At 40.7% G+C, this 15,822-nt stretch overlaps 1 protein-coding gene across 1 annotated transcript in view; it reads left to right on the top strand.

Annotated features, from left to right (window-relative positions):
- Nucleotides 1-335: 335 nt before the first annotated feature.
- The window catches only part of LOC104953340 (chromodomain-helicase-DNA-binding protein 9-like), a 24,356-nt gene continuing 8,869 nt past the window's right edge, over nucleotides 336-15,822 (top strand). Inside the window, exons 1-5 of the mRNA XM_010780311.1 lie at nucleotides 336-657; nucleotides 3,306-3,482; nucleotides 3,653-3,796; nucleotides 5,160-5,415; nucleotides 5,888-6,102. Of these exons, the coding sequence (XP_010778613.1) occupies nucleotides 346-657; nucleotides 3,306-3,482; nucleotides 3,653-3,796; nucleotides 5,160-5,415; nucleotides 5,888-6,102 (1,104 nt within the window). The 5' untranslated portion in view covers nucleotides 336-345. The remainder of the gene's footprint in view (nucleotides 658-3,305; nucleotides 3,483-3,652; nucleotides 3,797-5,159; nucleotides 5,416-5,887; nucleotides 6,103-15,822) is intronic.

Genomic DNA, 15,822 nt, shown 5'->3' with positions numbered 1-15,822 from the left:
CCTCTTGGTGTGTGGTGCGAGATGGGAGATGTAGTTAATTGAGCGGTTTCACACAAAAGAGTGTTACTTCACAGTTTTAGGACACATTTTTATTTTTTTGACTTGCAAAATTATCTTTTAAATTGACAAACATCATATGTGTAATTCGTGGCACAATTCAAACGGGATCGAACGATAACCTTTCCCTCGCCATTGACTTCAATACATACTTTTTCCTAAATAAGGTCCCATGGAGCTCCCCCGGAAAGGGAGGGACTTCGCCTCTCTATAGGTTTAGCTGGGGAGTGACGTGTCCGATCACTGATTGAGAGGAGAGAGAGTAGTAAGCTGGGAATATGTGAACGAATGACTAAAGACTGTCTTCAAAGCTTCATTTGTTCTCCTCTTAACGCTCGTTATCTTTCCCCCGTCAGACGGAACTGCATCCTGGCCGACGAGATGGGCCTGGGAAAGACCATCCAGTCCATCACATTCCTGGAGGAGATCTGCCGTGTGGGCATTAAAGGGCCATTCCTCATCATCGCTCCGCTCTCCACCATCGCTAACTGGGAGCGCGAGTTTCGTACTTGGACCTATCTCAACGTCATCGTTTACCACGGGAGCATGGTCAGCAGGCAGATGCTGCAGCAGTACGAGATGTATTCCAGGGACGCTCAGGTAAACGGACAGATCCTTTTGGTGCTCGTTCAAGTTCACTAAGCCTGAATACTAGTATTACATACGTTCAATTAACTGTCTGGAAAACACCAAATAAAAACATTGGTTGCATTTAAGGGGGCCTATTATGCTCATTGTCAGGTTTATACTTGTATTGTGTGTCTCTACTGGGACATGTCTCCACGCTCTAATGTTCAAAAAGCTATTTTTATTTCTGTCATACTGCCTGTGCTGCAGCATTTATTTTCAGCGCTAGCCAATAGAAGTGTTGCGTAGTGATGTCACTATGGCCCATAAGTACACAGGAGACCAATGGAGGCATTTCAGGGAGGAGGAGGAGGAGGAGGAGTGTGTGGGAGAGAAATCCCCTCTGGAAGGAAACTGAGATTGTAGCCTTTGTATTTAACACACTACAGGAAAGGGAAAACTCCCAAAAAGCATAATAGGTAGCACGGCCACTGAATCAAAAACACACGAGACAGTTGCTCTCCAAAGCAGACAGTCAATTACATGCAATCCGTATTAATTTCAACTGTGTAAAAGTGTAAGGGGCCAACATTGAAAGTCATAATCTGTGATACTGATTCCTTGAGAATGTAATTTTCATGATCCACAATTTTATTTGTAAAATGCAAACCTTTTCAAAACATTAAATACATCTTAGATTTGCAAACTATTTCCATTGTGTGTTTTAGTCAAGAACACTGCTTTCCTTCAAAGTGTTGTTTGTGTGTTCTGGCTCCACGTGGGTTGCTTTGGCCTTGAGGAGCAGGGAATGAATCAACCCGGGCCTTCCTAACACAAATAGAATTGTGAAGAGTGATGTGCCTTTTTATTTTGTCCTGACATACCTCTCCTTTTTAAAGAGAGACGAGGAAAAAGCAACGTCACTGTGATTACCTTCAGACTGGAACGCAGTGATTCACTTCGATTAAAAATAATCACAGTGCCTTTTAGAAAACAGCAGCTGCACTGTGTCGGCAGCATGACGTCCTGAGAGCAATCTAATGATGTGTTTGGAAACAGGAGGCCTGAATAAAACAAAAGGGAGACGGATATTGAAAAGCCGGGTGGAACGTGATTACCGTATGTAACACGAAACCACAAACATTGGGACTCGGTAACTAATGCAGCAATCCCACTTACCACAATGTTTCCAGGCAAATATCACCTGTAGAAGGAAGGAGGGAGGCGGCAGCTGGAGGATAGTGAATATCTCAGGAAAATGTTGAAGAAATAACATAAATATCTTATTTGAGACTTTGTTAAAAGTTCAGGTAGGTCGGCAGGATCTGGGAACAATAACTAGGTGTCATTATTTCAACTGACATTGTGATATGATTCATGATCGCTTCCACGCTATTCAAAAATATATTTAATGATCCAGGTGTGATATTTATTAGGGATGCCAGAAACTGACCATGATCAAAATCGGAGAGCCCTGGCGAATAATAATCGATTATTCGACGCCCTCCGCCCACGGTTGGTTGAAACTAAGCCGAAAAAAAAAAAAAAACATAGATAATAATAAAAAGATATATAAATAAAATCGAATTTTAAAAATAATTTTCGATTATGGAGACTGTAACGAATAATCTCCTGGCATCCCTAATATTTATTCACCCGGTCAATTAAGATTTGTTATACTTGCAGGGACTTCTCTACAGCATCACAAATCCTCATTCAAAATCATATTTACGTATATATTTGTCCTTCCTTACCAAATATTGCACAAACTGCGATTTGGAAATGTTCAATATGGCCATTTCAAAAAGACGTGGAGCTTTAATTGTGCAACTCGTAGTTTCAAATGTTAGATAATTCAATGTAGCCAATGATATCTTGCGTTGTAAGAGAGTAAGAGAACATTTTCCTAATTAAGCGGTTCTAACGAAGCGTAAAACAGTGTTAAAGAAAGGGCACGGTCCCGACAGTGAGGGGGCTGCTAGGTAGTTAGTGAGCCTTGGGCAGAGGCTTTCTGTGGTTGGCAGGCCATGTGATGTGTCACAACAGGCAGCGAGATGCTCTCAGTTTTCAAACGATCCGTGGTAGGAATGAAGGCAAAAGAGAGCAGGAGACAGCGCAGCCGCCACCAGGCTGTCTCCCAGCAGCCTGTGATGTCACCGCAGCCCCGAGGGGAGCTCTGTCAGCGGCGCTCAGGCGTTTCGCGGAGAGAGGCGGCTCTACAGCAGGCTGTGGGAGGGCCTTATTGGATAACTGAGTATCCCTCGAGGACTGTTGTCAAGGCAATCGTTACAAATGGAGAGGCGGGGTGAAAAGAAAGCCTCCCCAGAAGGACAAACAAACAGATAAACAAACAGCAAAAAGACTCTCAAGCAGGTGTGCACTCGTGTTAGATGGGAGATAGCTTCACAATCAAGAGGTGTGTGGTAGTAAAGTAAGCCATGTGTTTGCTGTCAACAGCACCAGGCTGCAAATGAGTTGGTTTCCGATGTTAACTGTTAGCGGTTACATGCTCATTATATTCTCTCTGAAAACAGCTTTTTTTAATGACCGCACACATTCAGCATCATTCTAATGTGTAATACTATGAAGCAAATCAAACGTGCTTTAACACACTTCCACTTGTACTACATAATAATGCTGGATCAACCAATTTGACACATTTTCCTGCATCTCTGTTAAAGGGCCGTGTGATGCGAGGGGCCTACAAGTTCCAGGCGGTGATCACCACGTTCGAGATGATCCTGGGAGGCTGTCCCATTCTCAACGCCATCGACTGGCGCTGTGTTATCATCGACGAAGCCCACCGCCTCAAGAACAAGAACTGCAAGCTGCTAGAGGGCTTCAAGCTCATGAACCTGGTACATAACACACACAGTTAGAAGTTTGATATGTGTGCATTGTTAAAGCTCTCGTTTGAAAACTAATACCACCTATATTGACTCAAGACTTTGAATCAAGTTCTCTAAAGTATAATGTGTCCAATTATCAAATGTTACATTCTCATTTTGTGTGTCTTGTTCTCTTTCAGGAGCACAAAGCCCTGCTGACCGGTACTCCTCTCCAGAACACTGTGGAAGAACTTTTCAGCCTGCTCCACTTCCTGGAGCCGGCACGCTTCCCCTCAGAAGTCCCTTTCATGCAGGAGTTTGGAGACCTGAAGACTGAAGAGCAGGTGAGCCCACAGATACATGAAGAATATGTCAATATGCAAATATTCCGTAAGTCAGAAATCCACATGTCAATGAATCAGTTCAGATGTGGTCTGGGCTTCTGGTGCTATTTGTAGTCCTCTACAAGGAAACGCCACAGACACATTATTGTCTGTTAGAGCCCCACTAAACACAGCTTCAAACACCCTATTGGTTACAGATGGAACCACCACATTAACCAACTAGGCCACAGTGACATGTTGGATAACTGTTACAAAGCAAATGATCGATTTAGCTACTGATTATTGGACTCTGTGTTGACACAAGATAAAAGCGTTTTTACCTTTTTACTTTTACACTTTGCTGGTTGGCATTTCATTTTTAGGCCGAATCCCTAAAGAGATGCTCGAGGAAAGCATTCAATCATGTTTGAAGTGTTGTGCTCTTAATGAAAGTAAACATTTTTGGAACAGCTAGTACTCAGCAGGCGAGGATAAATAGAAGCTCTTTGTACCGGTGGAAATGTGAAAGCGTTTTTCTAGAAAGCGGGTATCTTTCCTAAAAACGGTGATAGTCAAGGGCCTGAATGTGTGATACAAAAAGAGGGAAGCTGGCCCACTCACCGGGGTCGAGTAGTTACGAAGCTGTGAAGCTGCTGTGAGCACAAAAGATTAGAAACCAAAATAAAATCACTGGTTTTAAAACCTAATATATTAATATTAAATAAAAGCCATTTTAATACTTAATAACTCGACTGCTATATATAAATCAAATACAGAATATGACATCATTAGGCTGTAATCAAAAGTGGTGCTAGCTTACATAGCCTTCTCCCTATTTAGTTCATGTGTTTTGATGTTATTTGAATGTTTCTAACATCTGCACTCATCAGTCATTTAACACGTATTTCCATATTTGAAGTCTGATTATGCATTATGATCACATTTTGAATACAATTATTCAAAACAACAAATGTAGTCTTAACTAGGGAATGGAAAAGTCACTGGAGCTTGCACACATTTTCTGTAATGACATGTATGACACTGGTGTTCATAGTTTTAATCAGACCCAGCTCAGCATGTGTAACCCAACTCATCTGTAGATCACAATATCTTCCATCAGTTACAGAATAATAATATTAATAATAATAGATTACATTTGTATAGCGCCTTTCAAGGGACCCAAGGCTGCTTTACATGGTGAACAAACAAACAAACAAACAAACAAAAGGGGCAAATAATGAGTAGGAGTGGAAGCAGGGGGACTGATGGGTTAGGGGTCAAAGGCCATGGTGAACAGGTGAGTTTTTAATGATGACTTGAAGATGTCCAGGGAAGCAGCATTGCAGAACATGATATAACTCTCTGCTCCTCGTGGGGCCCACAGGTCCAGAAGCTGCAGGCCATCCTGAAGCCCATGATGCTGCGCCGGCTGAAGGAGGACGTGGAGAAGAAGCTGGCTCCTAAAGAGGAAACCATCATCGAGGTGGAGCTCACCAACATTCAGAAGAAATACTACCGCGCTATCCTCGAGAAGAACTTCACCTTCCTGGCTAAAGGAGCCGGCCAGGCCAATATGCCCAACCTGGTGAACACCATGATGGAGCTGAGGAAGTGCTGCAACCACCCCTACCTCATCAAAGGTAGGATGAAGTGGAATATAGGTTCATTTAGCTCAAATGTACAATCGTGGCCTTGGACTGTTATTACTCAGTTTCCTGTTTAGTCTTCAGGAGGTGTGTTTTGATTACACAAGTGATTGTTACATCAGACAAAAACAAACATATGATTATTTCAACGTATTTTGGGTTTTGAGCATATGCACTGGATCTGTCGTGTTTTTGTGTTCTTTCCTGCTATCACAATGTAACTTAGGGTCATTTCTGCTTTGGGGTTAGGGTTCTGGATAATATTCATGAAATTGTACTTTATAGGTTGCACAAGCGTCTAAAATGTGATATTTAGAAATACTCTCAAATACGCTTTCCCCTTTTTTGTACTCTCAAAAAAGGGGAAAGCGCTGAAGTTGTCATTTGTCCATGGAAATAAAATCTTGTTTAAAAAAAGCAATAAATCCACACTATTGCTGACGTCCCCGTGTCTTTGCTTCTTCAGGGGCAGAAGAGAAGATCATGGAGGACTTCAGGGAGGTGTACAGCCCCAATGCCTTCGACTTCCACCTGCAGGCGATGGTACAGTCTGCCGGGAAGCTGGTCCTCATCGACAAACTGCTGCCCAAGATGAAGGCCGGGGGCCACAGGGTGCTCATCTTCTCTCAGATGGTGCGCTGCCTGGACATCTTGGAAGACTACCTCATTCAGAGAAGGTACAGGGAACAGATGATGATGATGATGATGATGTTTTTTTTTCATATGGTTCAGATTTGAAAATGACTACGCACGTCTGAAAAAGTGAATTTTTGTAATCTCTTTTAGGGCTGTGCAATTAATCGTATTTTAATCTCGATTACGAATTTTGGCTTGCAACGATTACGAAAACAACGTAATAAATAAAACGATTTTTTTTTTTTTTTTTTTTTTTTATTGGTTTTTCTGTTTAATTATTCTTAAAGTTCAGGGTAATCAACTGTTCAAAACATATTGTTCAAAATTATTTTTTCAATAATGTTTTCAAAGTAAATGGATAATCGTTTTTAATAATCGTGATATCAATTATTGACCCAAATAATCGTGATTATGATTTTTGCCATAATCGCACAGCCCTAATCTCTTTAAGACGATTCCAAGGTATTTCAAAAAATATCATGCATTGAGGTTAAGAAAAATCAGCCATAACAAGTTAGCTTATATTTAATCAAACAGCATGCAAATAAAATGCTATAATGATATTAGTTCTGGAAAAAACACTTTTGCACTGTGATGTCATAATAATCAACTTATTTGTTGCACAGGTTCTTTCTTGATTAGCGCTACTGCTCAACATCTTTAAAGTCACTCTTACCCTCTTGCTCTATTAGATTCAGAATGGTTTCAAGGAAGCACCAGATCTTGTGCACATGGCAGGCAGGACTTATTGTGACACTCTGTAGTTGCTCCACACGTTGGAGAGGATGTTCTGAATACTATGGCTGCAAATGGTTAGGGACACTATGTGTATAATGGTTTGTTTTTAGCATGTGATACATGACAGCCAAATGGCAGTGAGAGAAGTTGGCAGCAGCTTAGTGTTTGATCACATCTAATGAGTGAAATCAACACACACATTCACCCATTTATCTATCCGTTTTTGCAGCCATTTATCTGGGTGAGGTCCAAAAGGGGCTGGAACATATTTTATAACCAGGGTTCTTACGGTCATTGAAAACCTGGAAAAGTCATGGAAATTCCAAATCCTAATTCCAGGCCCTGGAAAAGTTATGGAAAACAATAGTTTCCCCAAAGTTTTGAAAAAGTCATGGAAATGTAACTAAAGTTGCATCAAATATAATTTATATTCGATCTAATCGCCAAAATAGTAATACTATAATGATAATAAGTACTGTATAGCAATGAAACGTAAAATGGCATTTAACTGACGAGGTATTTTGCTGGTGAGAGATTTGAGTTGCTTTAGCGTGTAGAAGCTAGTCAGCCTACTATTTGATTTGTTTTAGATAGGCTCAACATGTTTCATATGCAGACCTTATTTTCCTGTTCCATGTTAAAATAAACCATTTTCAGTGGTACCGCTGAGAAAGAGTAATTTTTTTGGTCATGGAAAATTAGGTAAAGGTCCTGGAGAAGTCATGGAAAATCATTGGTGAAAAAGTGTATGAACCCTGTATAACATACACACTGCCTTATACTAACAAATCCACCACAGGTATGAGTGTGATTATTTGTGTCCAGTTCACATCAGATGAGTACCTTTTGGACTTTTGGATCTAATTGGAAATGTACCTTCCCTCCTATAGAACAGTATTGGGGGTGGTCTTTTATTTGTCTCTTCCTACACCAGGAGGACAGAGAGATCATGCAATTTCACACATTTCTGCCAAGAATTAAAATGAAATCCTGTCAAACGCCTCAGCTCCATGAGTCATATCATTAGTCTTTCATTAGGAAAATGGTTCTGTTGTCTATTCAAATTGCACTGTATGGAATCTAGACCTGTAATTAGAGTGAATTAAGTGAAAAGAAAGGAGCACTTGTCTCCCACCCACAGAGCACAGTGGCAGCTGATAAAGATGATGGGCAAGAGATTGGATTGATAGCACGGCTATGAAGCTCTAACCTAAGGCTCTGCCAAAGTACAACATTACGTGTGTGTGTGTGTGTGTGTGTGTGTGTGTGTGTGTGTGTGTGTGTGTGTGTGTGTGTGTGTGTGTGTGTGTGTGTTCCCTCTGCCCTGCCCTTAATCTGCTGGGGGTATCTCTGTTTACACCCTCCCATGCTCCTGCAGACTTTGCCGCTTTGACATAACGGAGGGTGGTTANATGGAAAACAAGATCGAAAGGAGGACTCCATTTCCTGCTTTCGTACAGGAACGACACACACACACACACACACACACACACACACACACACACACACACACACACCCATACCTCAGTATAAAAGACTAACTACGTTACATAAGTGTTTTGGGATACGTTATAATCTGAAAACTGGTAATAAAATGCAGTGGGACATGCAGCTCTTATCTATAAAACGTCATGTGATTTTTTTAATTATGAAGATTCATCTACCATGATTAACTGTTGGAAAAGCTGTCATGGTCCCTGATTCAGAAAGACAGTTACTGCTGGCACCTACCTTTCTCTTATAGTGGAGTAAAGTCCTTGCCAGTTACAGTTCTGTATGGTGGTGTTGTTGTTGTTGAGGTTCTGCTGTTGGTACTGTTGCACTGTGGTGGTGCAAGCCGGCTTTTTGGTGGGAAAAATATCCGCTGCCATCTTCTTCTTCTTCTTGCTCCTCAGAGTGATTATCTCATAACAGACAGGGGGCAGCTTGGAGCTGCTACTGGCATTCCCTTTCTTGGAGCTTTTACTTGATTTGCTTTTCACTGACTCGGGGAGCATTAAGAAGAAAGTCAGACATTTCATGTTCCTTCCCTTGGCATCGACCATGAGTGTGTTCAACTGCCGAGCAGTGGGATAGCATGCAGAGAAGACATTCACCAGGAACAGGCAGGTGTAGGGGGAAACAGAGGGGGACCTGAGCTGTACTCAGCAGCGTAGTTATCAGAGTTCCTGTGCGAGCTTTCACCTTTCAGGAACTATAAGACAACTCTCTTGTTTGCCTCTTTTCTTCACTCCTCTGAAGAGGCTGGTGATCCGAAGGCGCTTCTCCTGTGTGAAGTGTGATCTGCTGACGGAAAAGCTCTTAGGGTTCCCATCCCTGCTTGTCCAGAGTGATGAGATCTGCTCTTTAAATCACTTCTTTTTCTCCTCTGCTCCCGTGTCTCTCTCACTCACTGATGGTTGGCCTGACAGCCCCAGATTTAGTACAGCTGCAGTGGTCCTCAGGTAGGCAGCGGTGTTTACTCAATTCCTTTCATTTCCCACTCTTACTCCTTGTGTGCTTCTCTTTTTCTTTTAGTCTGTCTTCTGCTGTGGATCCACCTTTTTTCTATCAGACACTCTCTCTCCTCCACGGAGCCTTCTGCAGGATGCTGTAGCGGTGGATGCTGTGCAGCTCTGCTCAGCCACTCGTTCTGCTGACTACAGAGGTTGAATGGGAGAGCGCAGAGGAGATGGAGAGCCCCCTCCCTGCCCCTCACAGCACAGCGCACAGCTCTCTCCATAGCTCAGCCAATGGGAGCACATAGCATTCATGATTGGCTAATGCAGCCTAGTGCAGCACAGACTTGAATATGCAATAGTCAAAGTCTCAATTAAAGTGACAGCCATGCACCATAAGAATGATATATTTATCTCCAGGTTTGCTTCTTGTGTTTGTTTTACCTGGAGCCACAGCAGTCACTTTGCACTACAGTACTCCATGTTTTGTTTTAAAAGGGCAATGCAAATGGACGCGCTCTTTTTAAGGGCAGAATTTGCTTAATTCATGCATCCTTTGACAATCGATCTTCTTTAATGAGCTTTTTCATTTTTGTTTACAGAAACAGTTTTGCATTACATTGGTCTTTGATGCTTTGATTAGATTTATGACTTCTGAACAGTTTGCCAGTGCAAATACTTTAGTTATAAGTCCTCATAAAATGTAAAAACAACATATTCATTTCTTAAACAAGCTTTTCTTGTACTACCAGGATGTGATAATGTAGCATATTGCAGTGAGCTCGTTATCCTGTACCTCTAAATATTTATATTTGAATTAATGTCACATATTTGCATTTTAAATATGTGCAATAGCTGTGAAATACTGTAGCGTAGACTTTCTCTTGAAAAGCTAACTGCTTCTCTTTCCCAACTAGGAATATGTGCTTGTGCTTTAGTTTTCTTGTTAAGTCATCTCTTCAAGAGAGTACATGGGGATAGAAATGTAATGCACTCTTTGCACAATGTATAATGCATACAGTTCTTTGCTCGTCTTGTCGAATTGGGCCTGTGCACAATGGGGATTCTATTTAAAGCGCACGGATGATTTAGCTTTTTAGTGATGGTGGTTTAAAAGGTTATGCAATCCTGTCATACTTGATATAATAATACCCAATATATATATTTTTTTTTTTCTTAGAGCACTTTGTTAATTCCACTGCAATGGTTTCCTTGTTAATACTATTGTGTAAAGTAGCACTAATACTACTTTTAATACTAGTTAGTTTGCACATTATATCTCATAATATATTAAGGGTGAAATTACACCGACAAAAAGAGCCGAATGAGGTGAATACATTTAATAGGGAATGTCTTCCTTGAACCACTGTCACAATATAGATTTGTCCATAAACCTTGATTAGCTGTATAAGTGTGTGCTGGCTGAGGAGCGTAGTCCACTAAGCTCCTTTATACAGTACAGTGTGTGCTGGAGAACAGAGACATTTGCTATGGTAACATGCAGCCAACATTACAGGGCACCATACTCTCAAATTGCAGGCCACTAGAGATGTTACCTAGGTAACCACATCCACACGCAACAGCAGGACAGAAATGTAGCATAAAAACAATCATGACAGTAAAACAAAAGTATAATACAATATTGTACCATGAATCTATTGGCTTTAGAAGAAACCATATAAATAAATGTGTGCTTTGATTTTATTCTACAACAATCCATTGCCATTAATAACACCAACATTATAATGTTTAACAAGCAAACGTCCTAACTGTTGCCAGAATACACAGTTTTGTGATTTATCTGAAATATGTGTCTAGCAGCATATATGATAAACAGGATGTCATTCTATATCACCCTGAATGGCTTCCTGCTTTCTTTAATTGCATTTTCTCTCCATTCATCAGCAGAAAATGTAATCATGTTATTCACACATTCAGAGTGAGAGGGGGGGGGGGAAGTAATGACGGTGTTGTCATAGTGTCAACATCACCTTTGTCTCACACTTTGTCATCACATAATCACACGTTTTTACATAAAAAGGAAAACATAAGCATGGCTGTAGTAGCACTGTGATCAGCATTATGGTCGATAAAGAGTGTTATTCTTAGTTAAGCATTCATCTATAATATTGTTTCTGTTAAAGAACAACATAAAAATTAAACATATGTATTTTAACCATTTGGATATAATGCTGACCTCATTATTTTATGCTTATTAGAAGAAAACAAATGTATACATGCAAAATTAAGATACATTTATTATCTGATGCAAGGTTAAATATTTCCTTTGTATCTCAGTGCCTGGCAGAACTCCAGCCTCTGTGTATTACCTTCAAAAGGTGGAGCTAAAAAGCAGCAGGAGTCCAGCTGTGCCTTTGTCGATTAGTCCTTGATAGATTGACAGTACTCTGTGAAAACCTTTATCTTCAAAGTAGTTCCACCAATACACCTTCATCTTTGAGGAAGCAACTGCAGCCGGTGTGAAACGTACATGCAAGCTGGTAAAGGTAGAACAAGTCAGGGGCATCAATTGTAAGGAGAATACTTGAGTAAATAAAATGAGTCTCAGTTTCTGCTTTACACCGGCACATGCTTGTTTTTATCATTCTTTACAAGCTAGTATATCCCAGAACGTCTTGTGTCCAAACGTATTACTATTTCAAGGTTAAAGCATAATGGCTGATGCATAAATCATTTGCTGTATTACATAATAATTATGTTAAGTATGTCTCATCAGAATACAACATATGCATTAGTAGCTTTCAGGCAGTGGATTACTGTATAATGATGTCCGTGCTCACAGTACTGTAACTCATCAATTTGTAATTCAAATAAAAAATGGAAGCACTGAGTAGCAAAGCCCAGTCGGTGATCACAAGAGGTGCAATCTCGTTGGAATTTACTATGAAAAATCTCAGGAAATGTTCTCTAAAGCCGTCTGAATACTGAGACTTGGAAGTGACTGCTTGCTATTCTGAGTTTGAGCGCAGAGATGCATCAGTAAGTGTGTTTTAGTGACAGAACTCTTCTGCAGAGAGACACCTGCTGCGAGGCTTGGCTGAGCACAGCGGAGGAGAGGGGATGCTGGGAAATGAACTGTGATTCAGGCCTGGCACACGAAGGCAGGGACAGGATCCAGCAGCTCGTCCAGTGCCCCCCCCCCCGCCTGCCCTCTCTCTGCTGCCACCATAAAAGCAGGCGAGGGCACCTGACAGGTGGAAGGGGCGGAAGAGGTGGCGTCTGCCCAGGGAGGCGCTCAGAACTCCTGAAAAAGAGAACGGTTGGTCAGCAGGGTCTGGGAGAGAGCTGATAGTCATGCACAAGACCAGTGTGACACTTGTCTGTATGTGCATGAGAGTGTGTGTGTGTGAGCTTCAATATGAAAGTTGACGTGTGTGGATACAATGGAGACTTTTCCAAACTCTCCTTCTGACATTGGCCTCTTTCTATTTAGATTTTCTGCTTGTTAACAGACCCTCAAACTTCAGCCAATCGCTTCAGAATTTGAGTAACAAGGAAAAATGGATGAACAGCATGAAAATGTAATTAGAAAACCATCAGGAATTTTTAACCATGTCTTGTCAAAGAAATGATACAACACACTTCACTGACCAGCAGAACACCATAGATGAGATTATAGCCTCTCCTTCGCCTCACAATCAATATGTCACAGTCACAAGATGTATGGGGTAATTTTATATTCGCCTAGAGAGCGCAGAGAGACTTTAGAAGGGCTGCAGGAGCCACCAGCATCTCAGGATCACATGCACAACAGCAACCAGTTTAACATCTCCACACATGCAGTATCAACCTATATCTGATATATCTAATCTTGCCATTGTGCATGTGTGTGTGCTGCAGAGTGCGTGGACACAGTAATGTCAGTGTAGAGCAGACCTTATAACCCCGACCCACAACGTGCTCACAGGCTCACTCCCACACACTTTCTGCTATTGCTCACTCACCACCCTCTGTTTCTGCTGTCATGTAAAACTTGATAGACATAACTTTCAGTGTGATTTAATGTTTTGGGTGGAGAATAATTCTTTGGAAATGTATATCATATTTTGTTCTGGGGTACATTTATTAGTTTGAGCGTTGTTCAGCGTCCCCCTAAAGGTTTCCCAGTTTTCTTTTTTCCTTTCATTTTACATGTGCACAACACTTATTTGGTGCTTTACCGATGAAGTGCACAGTTACTGAAACGTAACATCCTGGAAAGGGTCTGACTGAAGAGTGTTTTGACTGTTTTGTAGATATGACATAATAAATGCCATGGTAACTTAGCCTCTTCAAAGTGAAAAACACAATAGCGAAAGTGTGTTCCCCAAGACATGACCGGCTGTGTGTTATATCCAAATCCAATAATCAGGTTTTTATCTTACTACACTATTTTGTAGGGTTACAAGTTGTTCTTATTTATTAGTTCATTATTTGTCTGGCTGAATCTGATTTGCAACCCAATTCCCTGGTTTATGATGTTTCATCTTGATTAAAACATTAAATCAAATGAAGTGGTAAAACAAAACAGGTTGTGTTGTACATGACTTGTGAGGAGTGATAGTGTGTGTATTATTAGGTATGAATACAGCATATAAGCATCAATTTGAAGAGTGTATCCAATGACCTGATCAATAGTTGTTCAGTGTTCACATCTTGTAGCAGATTGTGATTTTGGATCAGTAGTTAACAGTGTTCTGTGATTGTGAGACTTTTATACTGCAAAAGCCTTTTCTAAATGGCATTTACTAGTACTAAAAATCAGTGTTGACTTTTATTGGTCCTTTTTCAGTGAGTTCAGGTCCTGTGAAGATCAAGATTATTTGTGATTATTAGATAATGGTGTCCAGCACGGAACATACGGTTAGTTGGGTTTCTCTTATCCTGTTTAATTCCACTACCATCCAGATCAATATCTGATTCATAAATTCCAAACACTTTTGGCAGCAGACTTACTCTAGAGTCCGACTGGAAGGATATGCTTCTTCACTAATTTATGAGAGTGATAAAGTACTACTTTATGAGTCCATAACGTTCATTCAAATCACTGACTTGGAATGCACTAAATAACATAAGAAACATTGATCGCCCTGAAAATAAAATCCAATGTGGACCCAGCTTATAACCGTTGCATAGATCGCTGAGGCAGTACCAAAGCCCTGCAGTGAAAATGCTAGATGTTCTGAGATCTCCATGAGGAGATGAATATATTGAATATATTCCACTTTAAGTAAAGCTTATTCAAATGTGCTGCCAGTTCCAGGAAATCATTTTCACTGACAGAATTCAAGGTGCTGCCAAGGTTTGTGGAGTGTCCATTTTAGCCATGTTTGACTTTCACTGCAAATGTACATAACAGCGTTTTCCACTCGAGAGGCAAGGGATCAGCCACATCAAGTGGAAGTTGACAGGTTGAGGATTTCAGGTAATTTATGGTTCTTATAAGCTGCCACTTATCTGTTGTTTTCTCTTGAGATGCGCTTAAAAGAATGTTAAACTGGACAAGTGCACGTAGTAGATTGCATATCTCTGTCTGGCTTGTCTCTCTCTCCTCAAAAACAAAGATCAGTGTAATCTCACTCAAATGTCCCCCCTTAACAGGTAAGATTATAGCCTTAGAAACCAAAAAATACGTATTCATTATTTTTTATTCTCCAAAGCCACAGATTAAATCAGTTTATTCCACTTTCTTTTGCAATTTATATAAAACATATTGTAAAGTGCCCCTTTCTCTCTTTGATTATTCCCAAAGTATTGCTTTTAAATCAGAGCAATCCCACTGTCCTCTGTGGTTACTATAAAATCATTAAAAAATCTGCTTGCCTTTCTCTTTCTAATGCAAACATTAAAATCCCATCATAACCTGCTTCTCTGCTCTCAGTATACTGTACGTTTTGAATCACACACACCCTCACCTCCGCACTGCCACCAATATACAGTACAGGACCTAAACTGGTTCAGCTTCAGGTTTCACAAAATTGTCCTCCATCATGTGATGCACTTTAAATTACCTGATGCACCACTCAATTGTTGCTTTAAAAATGTTAGATCTTTCGTACAGACCTTTCTTTCCAACCAAACTCCAAAAGCAGATGATATTACATCCAAACATCACCTATACAGAAGGATCTTTCAATATGAAATCAGGTACTTAGCGATCTTGATGAGCTAAAACCTGCATGTTCTCGAAACTACTGTACATAGCATGATCAGCAAAAAGCTCTGCTATAACTAAAATATGGGAAGCAAGGTGTTGACGAAGCAGTTTCAGTGATGCTGGAAAAGCTGACCATATGGTTCGTCCTCCGATGTGATTTACAATAACAAGTCTGCAGCCCGTGCAGATGCAGGAGCTGGTGTATTTACACTAGAATCCCTGTTATAATGTATTCTGAGGCATCTTCAGCTTATGCATTTTTGAACTGCGAATTACCATAGGACTGTCCGGCTTGTGATAAATATGTATATGAGCATCTAAACAGACTCCTTATGTGTTCAAGCTGTGCCTGAAGGAGCCCCAAAGGAATAAAGTGCTGATCAGGCACATACAGAGAGAGAGAGAGAGAGAGAGAGAGAGAGAGAGAGAGAG

This window comes from Notothenia coriiceps, unplaced genomic scaffold, assembly GCF_000735185.1.
Source record: "Notothenia coriiceps isolate Sejong01 unplaced genomic scaffold, NC01 NC01_scaffold00000281, whole genome shotgun sequence".
In the NCBI taxonomy this organism is placed as follows: Eukaryota; Metazoa; Chordata; class Actinopteri; order Perciformes; family Nototheniidae; genus Notothenia; species Notothenia coriiceps.
Note: the sequence above shows the minus strand (reverse complement) of the source record. Positions and strands in the feature narration are given on the sequence as shown.